Raw genomic sequence first — 15,979 nt, 5'->3', positions numbered from 1 at the left:
GTGCTGGTAACACGAAGCAGAGCTGAGTGCAGAAGCGAATTGCATGCGGCCGCTGTGGGGTGCTCAAGGCAGTCTCATCTTTTCTTGGATTAAAACCCAAATCTTTTCATAGGTTAATTTTTTTTTAATATTAAGAGAATATTAATGTTGTTTTAGACAGCATTTGAATGTCCTGAATGCGTCCTCAGTTGAATGTCTTTGCCTTCTGACATTGGTTTTCTCTGTGCATGCCACTTATTTATGATTGAAACGTATGTGATATTTTTCTGTGATTGTATGGATTTTAGAAAAACCTGAAAATAACTTTTTTTAAAACATCTTTTTGATACTGACCTCACAAGTTAGAACATGGTCAGTTTTTTTTTCTTTTTTTTTTTTTTTTTGAGGCGGAGTCTCGCTCTGTCGCCCAGGCTGGAGTGCAGTGGCGCGATCTCGGCTCACTGCAAGCTCCGCCCCCCAGGTTCACGCCATTCTCCTGCCTCAGCCTCCTGAGTAGCTGGGACTACAGGCGCCGCCATCACGCCCGGCTAACATTTTGTATTTTTAGTAGAGACGCGATTTCACTGTGTTAGCCAGGATGGTCTCGATCTCCTGACCTCGTGATCTGCCCACCTTGGCCTCCCAAAGTGCTGGGATTACAGGCGTGAGCCACCGCGCCCGACCAGAACATGATCAATTTAAAGATTTTCCAGTTTTCTTCCTGCAACCCCCTGGCAGAGCCTGTAGGAGCCTTCTCTGCCAGGGGTTTGCAGGAAGAAAACCTCCTTTGAGCCATCCTGGTCGGGTTGAGGGGGTGGCTGAGGATGCACGCTTCTGCACGACCCTTTGGCTGAGCCAAGGCCCTGGGCCTGAGGGATCACACGTGGGGCACCGGCCGTCCCTCTGCTGGGCCTCCATGCCTGTGACCTGCCCAGCCCTGCCCGATGTCTCCTGGGGGCTGTCCCCCTGCGGGGAGGCGCCTCATTTGGCCTCCACTACCTCCTACGTCCTCTGCAGGTCTGCAGAAGGCCTGAGAGTGTGTGGGCAGGACAGGGCCAAGCGTGGACAGTTAGGGTGGCTCCCCCGGGTGCGAGGCGGTGCCTGCAGGTGGTGCTGTGCCCTGAAACAAAGTGAAGGTCAAGATTGGACACACGGAGCTTCCAGCTGCCAGTGGGTGGAGGGAGCACTGCCTGTCTGCCATGCCCGGGCGTCCCGGTGGGCCATGTGCAGTGTGGGCCCTCCCTGGCCGGGGTTCTCTGTGGAGCCTGCCCTCTACCCTCTCCATCTGCAGTGTATGACTCCAGGATCCAAGAGGCCGCGGGGCTAGAGCTGTGCTCCTCAGTAGGGCGTAGCTGGGGGCATCTGTGGCTTAGGGCAGGCTCCGCAGGCTGTGGGAGTATGTGTGTGTGATGTTCTTGGGCTCCCGTGTTGGCCTCAAACAGGATTTTGATTTTCTCATCGTTACGCAGTAGGCCTCAATGAGAGATTTTTGTCCAAAGAGTAAGTAGTCTGTGGCTCAGAAAGATGTTCAAAGGCCACTGATTTCAGCCTTGGACTCTTGGCACATCCTTTGCTGGGCACAGGGAGCACAGAGGTTTGCCGTTGGGCCCCCCAGGCTGACGCTGTGGGTGCCAGGAGGAAAGTACCTGATTTGTGCCTGACTGGGCCTGAGGAGCCCGTCCACTGTGACTCTGAGTGTGAGCTGTTGTGGGCACCATGGTGGCGCCTTGTCTTGCGGATTAATTTTTCTATTTTCCCAGTCCCTTGGCCTCCATCCTGCCGGTCTGCGTTGGCATTTGGGGTTTTGTTCTTGAATTCACTGGCATTTCGTGGTTGGTATACCCAGAACCAGCATCCCTGTTTGGACCTCTTCCTCCTGGCCCGCTGCCTCCTCCCTGGCTTTTGGTCTGGATCAATGTGTCTGTCCCCCAGGAGACGCACTGCTGGTGGTTGGGGCATCCGCAAGGTAATTAAAGTTCTTCGGAAACTTTGTAGTGTGCCACAGCGCAGAAGTTAATCTGGAGTCCTTCCTTTCAAACAAGTGGAACTAAATCAAATCCAGGAGAGAAAGTTTGTTAAAGTGAACTGTACTCACAATTCCAAATGGTCTGGAGACCTTGAGAGTGACTTTAGTGCTGAATGCTGTGAACCTGTTTCTGCTTCCCGTGACTAAGATGCAGCCGCACAGCCTACCTGGCACCTTCAGCAAGTTCCAAGCCGGCACGGTGGGCACCCGATCCTTTATCCTTTTCCTCCCCGTGGCTTATCACATGAAAAAGGTAGAGAATAAAGGTCATTTCTGGTGTCAAAGGTTCCATGGGTTTATTGAAACTGTTGCCGCAGTTACTTCAGAAAAGGAACTCAGTCAGTGTTGACGTCGTCTTCCTCCTGAAGCCAGTGGGGCCCCAGCCCTCAGCTCTGCTGTCCCTGCTGGGTGGGGCGCGGGAGCCGGCACTCCACCCCAGCCGTCCTGGAGTAGCAGGTCCCACTGCTGAGGACACAGGCTCTGTGCTGTCCTTTCCTGCCTGCTAAGTAGGTACAAAAAACTTACTTTTATCAATTACCTTTTCACATGCCAAGTTAAAACACAAAATAATTTCATTGTCTTAAAACAGCTTTTTCTAGGCAACTTTTGGCATGCGTTTTAATATTTAAATCTGCTGTTTAACATACCTTTTCTGCTGAGAATCTGTCATCACTTATCTTAAGTTTATTCTAATGTATTTCATCCCCTCAAAAAGAAACCCCCAGTGGCTCGTGCCTATAGTGCCAGCACCTTGGGAGGCTGAGGCAAGAGGATTGCCGGAGCCCAGGAGTTCAAGACCAAAAATAAAAAAATACTAAAAATAAAAAAATGAGCCTGGCTTGTTGGCCTGCCCATGTAGTTCCAGCTACTCGGAAGGCTGAGGTGGGAGGAGCGCTTGAGCCCAGGAGGCTGAAGCTGTAGCGAGCTGAGATCGCACCACTGCACTCCAGCCTGGGCGACAGCAAAACGTTGTCTCAAAAAATAATAAATGAAAATTAAGGAAGAAAGAAGAAACCCCCCACTCGTTAGCAGTTACTCCCCATTCTCCCTCCTGCCCCATCTCTGGTGATCTGCCATCTGCTCGCCATAGCTGTGGGCGTCTTACATAAATCGACTCAGCGTGTGCCCTTGGCATCCGCTGCTTTCACTTCATGTGTTTCCCGGGTTCACGCACGTTGTGGCAGGTGTCAGGACTTGCTGGATGTTTGTTTTCTGTACATCTTACGCCCTTTTTGTTCCTGTATTCCTCCATGACTGCCTTTTTTCACTTTCATTTCCTCGATGTTTCCTTTACCGTACAGTGGTCCCCCCTTACCCACAGGGGAAGGATTCCAAGACCCCCAGTGGGTGCCTGAAATTGTGAATGGTTCTGAACCCTTATACGCTGTTTTTTCCTATACGTACCTGTCATCAACTTTTACCTTAAAGGAATCACCCTATAGCATCTCTGGCATGTCTGAATTGCACCGTCATTGACTTTTAACTGAAAGGAATCACCCTGTGGCGTCTCTGGCACATCTGAATTGAAGCATCACCTCTCTTGCACTTTGGGGCCGTTATTAAATGAAATAAGGGTGACTTGAACACAAGCACTGGGATGCTGTGACACTTGGTCTGATCACCGAGATGCCTGCCTGTGGGCGGGTAGTGCTTGCCACGTGGGTAACGCTGGACAGAGGGATGACCCCTGGCCTGGGCTGCCAGATTTCCTCACCCTGTTCAGCTTGGGGGCAGGCAGTGTAACACTCATAAGAGTTGTTTACTTCTGTAATTTTTCATATGGTGTTTTCAGAGTGAGGTTGAACACAGGTAACTGAAACTGCAGACAGAGGGGACTGCTATTTATTGAGTTATCTTATTTCTTTCTCACTTGCCCTGAGCATTACAGCAAACACCTTCTAACAATCTGGTTTGGATTAATACCAACTTAATTTTAAAAGCTTACAAAATTATGTGCTAATGTAGCTTCATTCCCTCATCTGCCCTTTGTGCTTATATTGTCGTACCAAGCACATCTTTCTGTGCCCTTTACACATGTGTCTTTTAAATCGGGAGGAAGAGGAGTTACCAACAAAAGCCACGTTGTGTTGTCTCCTGTTTTCCCTGTGTCGTTACCTGCACTACTGCTGCTCATTTCTTCCTGGGAATTCAAGTCTGGTGCCTTATGTTTCAGCCCGAAGGACTTCCTCTGGGATTTCTTGAAGGACAGGTCTGCTAGTGATGAATCCTTTTAGCTTTTGTTTTTGTGGGAATGTCTTAATTTCTCCTTCGTCCTTGAGAGATCATTTCCTGGATGTGGACTTCAAGGTCCACAGGCTTTTCCTTCAGTGCTGGGCGGGCTCTCCGCTGCCTCCCCTGTCAGCCGGGGCTCCGTATCGTGAGCTGTGCCCGTCTTCCCGGGCTGTGTGTCGTGAGCCTCGCCCGTCTTCCTGGGGCTACATGTCTTGAGCGGCACCCATATACCCACCGCGCACTGGCTGGCCTCAAGCTTTGTCCTGAACACTGCCGAGGTTTGGCTGTGATGGGTGAGGTGTGGGTCTCTGTCAGTTGGTCCTATGTGGAGTCCATTGAGCTGTATGTGGGTATTATTATTATTATTATTGTTATTTTCATCAAATTTGGGAGGTTTTTGGCCATTGTGTCTTCAAGGGTTCCCTCTGCCCGTTTCTCTCCCTCTGTCTGGCTTGAGGGTACCCCACAGGCCTTGGAGACTCTGCTGAGTTTTCTTCATGTTTCTTTCTGTTCCCTGACTGGATCATCTTAATTGACCTATCTTCCAGCGTGTGATTTCTATCTTCTGCCTGCTCGAGTCTGCTGCTGAGCCTCGCTCTAGTGAATTTTTTTTTCAGTGATTGTACTTTTCAGCTCCAGATGTCAAGGGAGCTCTATTTCAGTCTTTCTCTCTGCTGAGGGCCCTGTGTGTGTTGTGCCCTCTGGGCTCTGGTGGGCAGTGGACAGCCTGGCCCTGGCCTTCACCCCTGCTGTGCCGAGCCACACGGTCACTACAGCCAGCCCAGGGCCTCTTGGGCCTTTCCGGTGTGGGCACAGCCCTGTGCGTGTTCACACCTCGTAGAGTCCCAAAAGATGTCAGAGCTTTTCAGAGCCCCCTGTGGACGTCTCATTCTCAAATGTTTTCTTTAGTTTTTCCGGCAGCCCCTTATTAGTCCCAACTGGTTTCTCTACTGTGGGCAGCTGCAGCTATTAAACACTTGCCACTGACTGTTTCCAGCCAATGCCCTGGGGTGGAATTTCTGACCTCGAGAGCTCTGACCCAGTCACGGCAGCGAGGTGCCCGGCCGGTGGGCTCGGGCAGTTGTGCATGGAAGTTTTGGGGTATTCCAAATCCATTCTGTCCCCCACCCAACCCCAGCAACTACTAGTTTTCAGGGCTGTTAGATTGGAGAGGAGATATGGGGTCAGGGCAAAGTTAAGCACCCGAAGTTTGTTCTGATGGACACTCAGCCTGTGTTTTCCGTAAACAAACTCCTCTGATTGCTCTGACCAGATTTCCACAGCTCTGAAAACATTGGTTTTGATGGTTTTTACCACAGCTCTGAAAACATTGGTTTTGATGGTTTTTACCACAGCTCTGAAAACATTGGTTTTGATGGTTTTTACCACAGCTCTGAAAACATTGGTTTTGATGGTTTTTACCACTTTTGCTTTTATAGAGGAACAGATTTTGGAGGTCCTATTTTGCCATTCTAGAAGTGCTACCTCTGTAGGTTTAAAAAAATAAGCTTATTTCATTAATTTAATTGGCCACGTGCAGTGGCTCACACCTGTAATCCCAGCACTTTTTTTTTTTTTTTTTTTTTTTTTTTTGAGACGGAGTCTCACGCTGTTGCCCGGGCTGGAGTGCAGTGGCGCGATCTCGGCTCACTGCAAGCTCCACCTCCTGGGTTCACGCCATTCTCCTGCCTCAGCCTCCTGAGTAGCTGGGACTACAGGCGCCCGCCACCGCGCCCGGCTAATTTTTTGTATTTTTAGTAGAGACGGGGTTTCACTGTGGTCTCGATCTCCTGACCTTGTGATCCGCCCGCCTCGGCCTCCCAAAGTGCTGGGATTACAGGCTTGAGCCACCGCGCCCGGCCAATCCCAGCACTTTTGGAGGCCAATGTGGGCAGATCACTTGAGGTCAGGAGTTCGAGACTAGCCTGGCCAACAGGTTTTAGTGGAAACCCTGTTTCTACTAAAAGAAAAATTACAAAAATTAGTTGGGTGTGGTGGCAGGCACCTGTAATCCCAGCTACTCGGGAGACTGAGGTGAGAGAATCCTGTGAACCTGGGAGGCAGAGGTTGCAGTGACCTGAGATCACGCCACTGCACTCCAGCCTGGGTGACAGAGAAGAGTCCTTCAAGGTAGGTAGGTAGGTAGGTAGATAGATAGATAGAGATACATAATTTAATTCATCTATTGAACCTTATTTAAAAGTTTTTGTTATTCAGAAAGAAAGAAAGTTTAATCTTTTAAAAGGGAAGAAACCTAGGTTTCCAAATATCTTGGATTTTCATGGCTGTAATCTCTTGATGGTGAACTTCTTAGTGTGACTCTTAAAGATGTTACAGGAGCCATTTGGGAATGGTAGTGAGCAGTTGCTCATGACACGCAGCTGTCACCAGTGCAAACTTGTGTCTCCTTAAGTGTTTTATCCCCAAAACCAGGACTTCGTGTTCCCAGTGAAGTCCTTGAACCCAAGTTTTGTGTGATGGGGGCCGTGGTCTGGCTCATCACGGCTCTTGGTGCAGAGTAGGGGCTCCGTGCATATCTGCTGAGTGTGCTGAATTCTAGCTAACAGCAGAGAATGTATTTTTCTAACTTACTGGTATTTTTTATTGTTATTGATGTGTACAGGGTGAATTTGGAAGTGAAAAGAAAGCTGCTTTGCATGAAAAAGAGAAGACACTTTGGCTTCAGAGTGCGCAGGCACAGCCTTTTCACCAAGAGGAGAAAGAGTCTTTGTCTCTGCAGCTTCAGAAGAAGAATCACCAAGTCCAGCAGGTGTGTGGAGTGTGCCTTTTCCTTGTGATAAGATGTGTATAGCATAAAAATCATTTTCATCTTATTTCAGTGCGTAGTTCAGTGGCAGAAGTGCATTCATGGTGTTGTACATTTACAGTGTTGTGCATCCAGTGACAAGCGCATTCACGGTGTTGTGCTTATTCAGTGGCAGAAGCACATTCACAGTGTTGTGCTTACTCAGCGGCAGAAGCGCATTCACGGTGTTGTTCATTCAGTGGCGGAAGCGCATTCACGGTGTTGTGCTTATTCAGTGGCGGAAGTGCATTCACGGTGTTGTGCTTATTCAGTGGCGGAAGTGCATTCACGGTGTTGTGCTTATTCAGTGGCGGAAGCACATTCACGGTGTGCATTCAGTGATGGAAGCGTGTTCATGGTGTTGTGCTTATTCAGTAGCGGAAGTGTGTTCACGGTGTTGTGCATTCAGTGGCGGAAGTGCATTCACGGTGTGCATTCAGTGATGGAAGCGCGTTCACGGTGTTGTGTATCAGTGGCGGAAGCGCATTCACAGTGTGCAGCCATCACCACCATCCATCTCCAGAAGTCTTCATCTTGCAAAACTGAATTCTGTTCCCATTAGACTCTCACTCCCCATTTGCCCTCCCTCGGCACCATGGCTCACACTTGTAATCCCAGCACTTCGGGAGTCTGAGACAGGAGGACCACTCCAGCCCAGGAATTCGATACCAGCCCCGGCAATATAGGGAGGTCCTGTCTCTACAAAAAATAAAAAAATTAGCCATGTGTGGTGGCACGCGCCTGTAGCCCCAGCTTCTCAAGAAGCTGAGGTGGGAGGATTGTTTGTGCCTTGGAGATTGAGGCTACAGTGAGCTGTGATTGTGCCACTGCACTCCAGCCTGGGCAGCAGAGTGAGACCCTGTCTCAGAAAAAGAGATCTTTGCCTGCCCGGCAACTGACTTTTGTGAATGACCAAATACAGTGACTTATTTCAAATTGCTGTTTGAGCGGTGGATCTCTGATGAACTGGCCCCTTCCCTCCCCTTGCCTCAGGTTCCACCTGGAGATGTTTGTGTATTCTTTTGTAAATGATTAATAATGGAGGAAAAACCATATCAATAATTTTCATCTTTAATCAGCACCTCGTTCACCTTTGCTGTATTTTTATTAAATTTGCAGATGGTCCTCGGCCTGTGCTGGGGCCACGCCTCGACCGCTGTCAGTCGAAGGCGCTGTGAGTTGGGGAACGTGCCGAAGTGCTTTCGCCCCGTCGCCAAAGTCCTAAGTCAGACTCTTGAATAGGGAAATTATGTTGAAAGTTCCTTACAGCCACTTACTTTTAACCAAATTGTTTTAACTAAAGCTTTAACCATTTTTCCCAATAGCTGAAAGACCAGGTTTTATCCTTAAGTCACGAGATAGAAGAGTGCCGCTCTGAGCTGGAGGCGCTGCAGCAGACGCGGGAGCGGGAGAACCGAGAAGGCGCAAACCTCCTCTCCATGCTCAAGGCTGACGTCGACCTGTCCCACAGCGAAAGGTCAGTGTGTCCTTGGCACCAAGGCTGCCTTGTGGCTGCCAGCACCCACTGGGTCATGCGGATGCCATTGGTCTCCACGTCTCCTGACTGCGTGACTGGTGCCACCGTGTACACTGGCTCCTGGTGGACAGGGACCCGGCTTCCTTCTTCCTCTCACTTAGAAAGATTGTAAGCACTGGGAAGAACTCACCTGCTGTGTCTCGTCTCCCAGCCCCCATTCCCTCCTCCCACCCTGCCTGCTGTGTCTCATCTCCTCATCTGGCCAGATTAAAACCAGCCATTATCTCCCACACAGAGCCCGACCCCTCCCCTTTGGTTGTCCGCGTCCTTGCAGTGTGTCCTCGTCCCCGGTGTGGGGTACAGGCCCACGTGTCTCGTGGTTCCTGTGCTTTGGACTGTGTGCGAGTGTCATGCCTCATGCGTCTCTCTCTGTCATGCGTGTTTCTGAGACTGGCCCGAGCAGGGGCCGTAGCCCTGTCCATTCCTTTCTTTGCTGGGAGCCAGTGCCTGGGGAGCACAGTCCCAAGGGCTCTCCCAAGGCGGGTTGTGGGTCTGCTTACCACGGGTCGCTTCCCCTGAGCGCACGGTTTCGGGCCGCATCCCGCCTTGGTGCCTCCTCACCTGCAGTGATGCTGTCCCACAGGCTCGACTGCCTTTTTATCTTGTTTGGGGTCTTGAGAAACTGTTTGCTCCTCTGACACCATGTAGGTTTTTCCCAGGTCATCTCACAGGGTTTTAAGTTTTGCTTTTGTGTGACTCTGGGGTGAGCCTGCAGCTCTTCTGTTGTTCTTGCTTGCACCTGTCTGGGCAGTGGACTCAGCAACGTGTTGGCAAACACAGCCTCCCCGCGGGTGCACGTCCTCCCTGTCCACTTGTGTGGGTCTTTGGCTGCTCCCATTGGCGTGTCCCTGCCTAAGGCCTCTGTGTCCTGCTGCTCCCCCCATCTGTTTGTCCCCATCTGAAGCCTCTGGGTCCTGCTGCTGCTCCTGTCTGTGTCCCCACCTGAGGCCTCTGGGTTGTGCTGCTGTGTCCTGAAGCTCTGGACTGGTTTGGCTCCGCTCTGGAGACCACCCAGGGTCGGGAGACCTGGTCGGCCTGATGGGACCCTCTGAGCTTACAGCTGTTTCAGGAGCATTAGTGTCTGTCATGCTGAGGGGCTATCCGTCTGTGCAGGTCTCTCTTTGTTCTTTTCATCAAGTTTTGTGATTTTTCTATGAGGACCTTGCCTTCTCTAGCAGTTGGCTGTGGGTGCCTCGTAGCTTGGTGCTGACTCTCGAGTCACCCGGGTCAGTGGACGAGCGAGGGCTCTAAACCGAGAGGCACAGAGGCCAGTGGGGCGACCTGTGCTCTGAACTCGAGGGGTGCAGAGGTGGGTGGTGGGCGGGGCAGCCCCAGGCTCTAAACATGAGGGGCGCAGAGGTGAGCCCGTGGTCCCTGGACACTGGAGAGGCTGCCTGTCCTGAGGTGGGGTGGCTGCAGACTCCCTGATGCCTGCAGGAATTGGGCATTTTGGGGGGTGGAAGTGTGCCGGGGAGCAGGTGGCATTCTCTCTGTCAAGCCCCTCCTCAGGACTCCCCCTCCCTGTTATTTGCCCAGAGTCCCAGGTTCCTTGGGGCCTGCACGATGTTGCCTCCTGTTCTCACCTCACAGTCCCCACGAATGAGTCCTCATGATCTGCTCCACAGGGTAGGGCTCTCTGGGGACAGAGCTGTGAACAGAGTAGAGGGCGGGCTGGCTGTGTAGGCACCGGGTCAGTGTGCCTGTCCTTAGCGGTGTCACAGTGGGGAGGGCTGCCCCTAAACCATAGTGCAGAGAACGAGGTGTAGAGGGGCCTGTGGCCTCAGGAACCCCTGTGTGTAAAAACAGAAGCATCCCGGCCGGGTGCGGTGGCTCACATCTGTAATCCCAGCACTTTGGGAGGCCAAGGTGGGCGGATCACGAGGTCAGGAGATCGAGACCATCCTGGCTAACATGGTGAAATCCCGTCTCTACTAAAAATACAAAAAACTAGCCCAGCGTGGTGGCGGGCGCTTGTAATCCCAGCTACTCAGGAGGCTGAGGCAGGAGAATGGTGTGAACCTGGGAGGTGGAGCTTGCAGTGAGCCGAGATCGTGCCACTGCACTGCAGCCTGGGCAACAGAGTGAGACTCTGTCTCAAAAAAAAAAAGAACAAAAAAAAAACAGAAGCATCCCAGACTGCACGTCCACGAGGCCTAGAGAGAGGCTGGGAGACACCGTGCTCCTCCTGCCACGTTACTCCTGTGAATGTGTGGCTGAGGCGTGACTTGGTGTTGGACAGACATCTTGTAAAATGGCCGACTGGTGCAGCCTGTGCCCCAGGGGAGAGACAGAGCCTGTGTTCTGCTCCTGGGTGATTCACGCTGTGTGGCCACACTGCACACCTGCAGGATGGGTTTGCTGTCTTCCTAATATGATGCCTTTTACAAATCAGAAATGGCATCAGGAAGACCTCACCTAGGAAGCCCGTGTCCCTCAATGGGCTCCATGTGTTTGTCTTGTCTGTGGCCTCAGCTTCCTGTGCTCACACAGGCATGAGGATCATGTCTTCCGGCCCCATGGGGACAGGCGGCCGTGGGCCGAGGTGTGCAAACTGGTGGGCGGCCCCTCAGCAGCATTCAGGGTGGGGGTTCTCATGCTGTGACCGGCTTGCCTGATGATGGATGTTTCCTGTCTCAGAGGGGCCCTCCAGGACGCCCTGCGCAGGCTGCTGGGTTTGTTTGGAGAGACGCTGAGAGCAGCCATCACCCTGAGGAGCCGTATCGGGGAGCGCGTGGGGCTCTGCCTGGATGACGCGGGCGCAGGCCTGGCCCTGTCGGCAGGTGAGTGTGCCGGGACCAGCCGCGCGGCCCTGTGCCTGAGGCCCTCTGCGGGCCTGGAGCTCTCTGAGAGGAGCCTCTGTATTGGGCGATGCTCTCGGGAGTGCTGCTGTCCTGGTTTCCGGCTAGTTCCCGCACTTACAGAAGGCCGAGACTGGGGTCTGGGCTCAATTTGCCAGCTCCTGTGGACGTGGCGCTGTCTCGTCTCCGCTAGGGCGACGTTCTGAGTTCTGTGGCTTCCTTATCATCGTGGCTGCCGTGGCTGCGGCCAGCTTGCTCGCTGAGCCGCGTGTGCGGGCGTCTGCTCTTCTTGTAGCTCCGGCGCAGGAGGAGACGTGGTCTGATGTCGCCCTCCCAGAGCTGGACAGAACTTTGTCTGAATGTGCAGAGATGTCTTCTGTGGCTGAAATCAGCAGCCACATGCGTGAAAGCTTTCTCATGAGCCCAGAAAGCGTGCGGGAATGTGAGCAGCCCGTCCGGAGGGTCTTCCAGAGCCTCAGCCTGGCCGTGGACGGCCTCTTGGAGATGGCCCTGGACTCCAGCAGGCAGGTGAGGCCCAGGCTCCCGGGGGCCTGTGGAGAAGTGAACAACGAGCAGCTGATGATGCCACACGAGCCTGGTGGATGCCGGTGCCAACCACACTCACACGGGTTTCTCCCCAAGGAGGAGGCTTTTCTGAACCAGATCCTTGAGGAAGTGGGCTTGCTACGGATGAGAGAATCTGTTTGTTTAATTTGGATGATAAACAGGCCCGTTTCCTTTACTTCCTGCACTATTGCAGTTCCACGTGGAGCGTTTTCATACTTAGAGATTATCACTAAGAAAGGAAAATTTTTAACCCTTTTAGAACATTTTAGACAATTAAAAAAGATGTTAAATAGGAATACGTGGAAAGCAATCAAAGATCCTTTTTTTGGCCAGGCACAGCGGCTCACTCCTGTAGTCCCAGCACTTTGGGAGGCTGAGGTAGGAGGTTCACTTGAGCCCAGGAGTTTGAGCCAGCCTGGGCGACATAGTGAGACCCCATTTTAAGTTAGCCAGGCATAGTGGCAGCACCTGCAATCCCAGCACCTCAGGAGGCTGAGGCTGCAGTGACCCATGATTGCACCACTGCACTCCAGCCTGAGTGACAGAGCAAGACCGTATCTTAAAAAAAAAAAAAATTCTTCTGTGCTAAGTTTTGAGTTCAGAGGTGACTCTGGGTCTCTTAGCCTGTAGATGGCCTGGGAGCCCCAGACTGGACACAGTCGCCAGGGGAGTGTCTGGAGGAAGGGAGAGGGGCCCAGGGCTGAGCTGGGAGGCCGGGGAGAAGTGCTCATTGGAGACCGTGGCCACAGTGTCTTGGAGGGTGGCTGAGATGCGCTCAGGTCCCATCACCCTGGTGTGGCCCTGCCTGGGTGGTGACGGCCCGAAAGGTCTGGGGGTAGAAGTGGCGTTCTGTTGGTCTTAATGTAGCCTTACATCCAGATCAGAAATGCTATTTTTGATCTGGAGTTTTGATTTGCAAATGTGTTTTAACAGCTGGAAGAAGCACGACAAATTCATTCTCGTTTTGAAAAAGAATTTAGTTTTAAAAATGAGGAGACAGCACAGGTTGTCAGGAAGCACCAGGAGCTGCTGGAGTGCTTGAAGGAGGAGAGTGCAGCAAAGGCAGAGCTGGCGCTGGAGCTGCACAAGACGCAGGGTGAGCAGCACGAGGCCTCGGGGCACCTGGAGCACAGGAACGGGGAGCAGGCCCGGCCTCACTGAAGAAAGGAAGCCTTCGGGATAGGGTTTTACAGTGAAATGTAAAAACAAAGCCAACAGTGGGAGGCACCCATGGTTTGGGAGGAACGGGGTGGTCGGGAGCTGCTGTGGCCAGCAGGGCTGTTGGGGGCCTACAGCTGGGTCCTGGAAGCTGCTGGCTCTTAGCTCTGCAGCTCTCGGGGATAGCGGCCCTGTCCCTCCCTCCAAGCAGGCCCTGCCCCTCCCTCCGAGCTGTCCTCAGTTGCACCCGGGACTGGCTTTGTCAGGGTATCTGTGTCTCCCACAAAGGCACCCTCGAGGGATTCAAGGTGGAGACTGCGGATCTGAAGGAGACGCTGGCCGGGAAGGAGGATTCCGAGCACCGTCTGGTCCTGGAGCTAGAGAGTCTGAGACGGCAGCTGCAGCAGGCGGCCCAGGAGCAGGCAGCGCTGAGGGAGGAGTGCACCCGTCTGTGGAGCCGGGGGGAGGCCACAGCCACGGACGCCGAGGCCAGAGAAGCTGGTAAGGAGTGCGGGATATGGAGGTCGGTTCAAGCTGTGGGACGCGGATACAGCTGCCACGGTTTCCCCAGCTCCCAGGGACGCTCAGTGTCTCTAGAGGGTCAAGTGTAAACCAGCATGTAGCTTCTCATGGAATGTTGGGCATGGGAAGCTTGTGCGGGATCAGGTGAGGCATCCACTGGCTTTGCTACACTTTCAGAGAAGGCGGGTTGTCTGTTGGTCCTGTTGGTTGGAGGGTCCCCACCTCTGTGAGGTGGAAATAAGAGGGGTTCTGAGTTCAGCAGCAGGAGCTGGAGGCAGAGCCAAGTGCGGCAAACAAGAGCTACTTTAAAATTTCGTTTAAAATAACCAAGTGCCTGACATTAACCCTTATTGGAAAACATAGTTTTAACAGTATTAGTTTGTATCTTTTTGGATTTTTAGATATTTTGTTCTCAAAGGTATTTAAAATGAAAATGGTCAAAACGTAAGCTTAAAATCTCGAGCCTGCGCGGTAACCGTGTCCTCAGTAGCTGGTTCAGCTCGAGCAAAGGCTTTTCGCGGGGCTGGGGCGTCCGCCCTCAGTCCCTGTTCCTTGCCTCCCCGGTTGCTGCCTCTGACTCCAGCTTTCTCCCCATGCCCTTCCAGCTCACACCGAGCTGGCCCCGCCGCCCACATGCCCACTCTGCCACCTCGCAGACGCCTTGCATTCGTGGATCTCAGGCACGTGGGAGGCAGAGGGGCCTGTGCTTCTCCAAAAGTTCCTTCCAGGATGGCTGTGGCCTCGGGGTCGTCCCTTCAGAACACAGATTGGAGTTAGAAGCTGGGCATCGCAGGCACCACCTCAGCCAATTCAGAAATCTCTTTTTTTATTATTATTATTATTTACATTTTTCTCTTTAGAAAACAGCCAACGTTTGATTTTGGTGTCCATTCTCATTTGCTGTCTTCTGTCTTGCTGATTTTTGCCTTCGTTTCTGTGATTTCTTGTTCCTATGGGTTTTTTTTTTTTTTTCTTTTTTTTTTTTTTTTGAGTCTCGCTCTGTCCCCAGGCTGGAGTGCAGTGGCATGATCTTGGTTCACTGCAACCTCTGCCTCATGGATTCAAGTGATTCTCCTGCCTCAGCCTCCCAAGTAGCTGGGATTACAGGTGCGCACCACCACACCTGACTAATTTTTTATGTTTTTGGTAGAGATGGGGTTTCACCATGTTAGCCAGGCTGGTCTCGAACTCCTGACCTCAAGTGATCTGCCTGTCTCGGCCTCCCATAGTGCTGGGATCACAGCCGTGAGCCCCGGTGCCCGGCCAGCTCCTGTGGTTTCTTGCTGCCTTTGTTGGGTTGGACGCTGTCGGACACGTTTGCTGCCTTTCACAGGACGTGGGGTTCAGGTCGTGCCTCCTGGCGGTGCCCCAGCCTTTTCACCTGTGGTGCTCATGTTGACATCTGGGTCCCACAAGCTTGTAATTTTTGGCCCAGGGAGCGTTTTCCAGGTGGAAGACATTGGTCCCGTGGGATGTTTTAAACTGTGCCTGTGATTGTGCCCACACTTTGTCTTCTCCTTTTCTTGGTTTATTTCTGTCATTCCCATTTATCCCGTTTTATATAAATTTCTGATGGTGAAGGATTAGTCTGGTGTTTTTCCCCTTGTGTATCTTTTCTTGTCCTTTTATTTTAAGTCTTTTTTAACATTCTGTTTTAGTTGTGCCTTGTATGGATAGCATTTTCATGACTCTTTTTAAAAAAGCCTATCTGTGAGTATCTTCTTTTGGTCCATTTAGCCAAGTTTTTTTTTTGCCACACCTGCTGGCATTGGGCCCTTCCTGCTGCTCTTTGTGTTTCCTTTTCGCCCGCCTGCTTGGCCTGCTTGACCTTGCTCCAGGCTGGATTTTCCTTGGCCAGCTGTGAAGTCCTCACTGCGGTGTTGGCTGCTGCTGGGCTCAGGCCAGTGTCATCTCCCCATGGGCCTCTGAGCCCTGTTGCCCCCGCGGTCTGTGTGTCCACAGAGGGAGTGCAGGGGAACCTTGAGGGCCACGAGGGCCTGGAGTCTCTTCAGGTCCCCTCCTCTGCCAGTGAAGTGGTGCTGGAGACACGACTCAAGATCCCGTTTCTTTTCTTTGAGGCCCTCGTTTTCCTGCATCTCCTCAGGATTTTTCAGGGTGTTTTCAGGAACGTCTCTGATGTCATGCGTTGCTCTCGGCATCGAGGGCCTGCATCTCTACCCTGGCAGTGCTGTTGCAACTGGGCGTCCATTGTCACTGTTTCTCACGATGCTTTCTCTGCTTACCCTCTGCTGTCCGGGGGCAGCCTCATGGTCAGGCCCCTCCCTGTGAACTCTGTTGCCCCATTTCCAGTGTCTTCGTGCCCAGCCAGCTGGCAGCTGGCCGTACTCCACCAG

General features: G+C 52.4%; 1 protein-coding gene across 25 annotated transcripts in view; it reads left to right on the top strand.

The window, feature by feature from the left end:
- PCNT (pericentrin) overlaps positions 1 to 15,979 on the top strand; it is a 120,201-nt gene that overhangs the window by 52,781 nt on the left and 51,441 nt on the right. For 19 of the 25 annotated variants that reach the window (XR_012431846.1, XR_010585170.2, XM_065540922.2 and 16 more), the window contains 6 exons: positions 6,861 to 7,007; positions 8,369 to 8,520; positions 11,218 to 11,360; positions 11,674 to 11,906; positions 12,879 to 13,041; positions 13,392 to 13,604. Coding sequence is in view for 23 of the 25 variants with exons in the window: in XM_065540922.2 (XP_065396994.1) it covers positions 6,861 to 7,007; positions 8,369 to 8,520; positions 11,218 to 11,360; positions 11,674 to 11,906; positions 12,879 to 13,041; positions 13,392 to 13,604 (1,051 nt within the window). In the remaining 2 variants the exon portion in view is untranslated. The remainder of the gene's footprint in view (positions 1 to 6,860; positions 7,008 to 8,368; positions 8,521 to 11,217; positions 11,361 to 11,673; positions 11,907 to 12,878; positions 13,042 to 13,391; positions 13,605 to 15,979) is intronic. The other 6 variants (XM_074033827.1, XM_074033823.1, XM_074033822.1 and 3 more) reach the window with 1 other exon arrangement.

The sequence above is a fragment of the Macaca fascicularis genome, chromosome 3 (assembly GCF_037993035.2).
Source record: "Macaca fascicularis isolate 582-1 chromosome 3, T2T-MFA8v1.1".
Lineage (NCBI taxonomy): Eukaryota > Metazoa > Chordata > Mammalia > Primates > Cercopithecidae > Macaca > Macaca fascicularis.
Note: the sequence above shows the minus strand (reverse complement) of the source record. Positions and strands in the feature narration are given on the sequence as shown.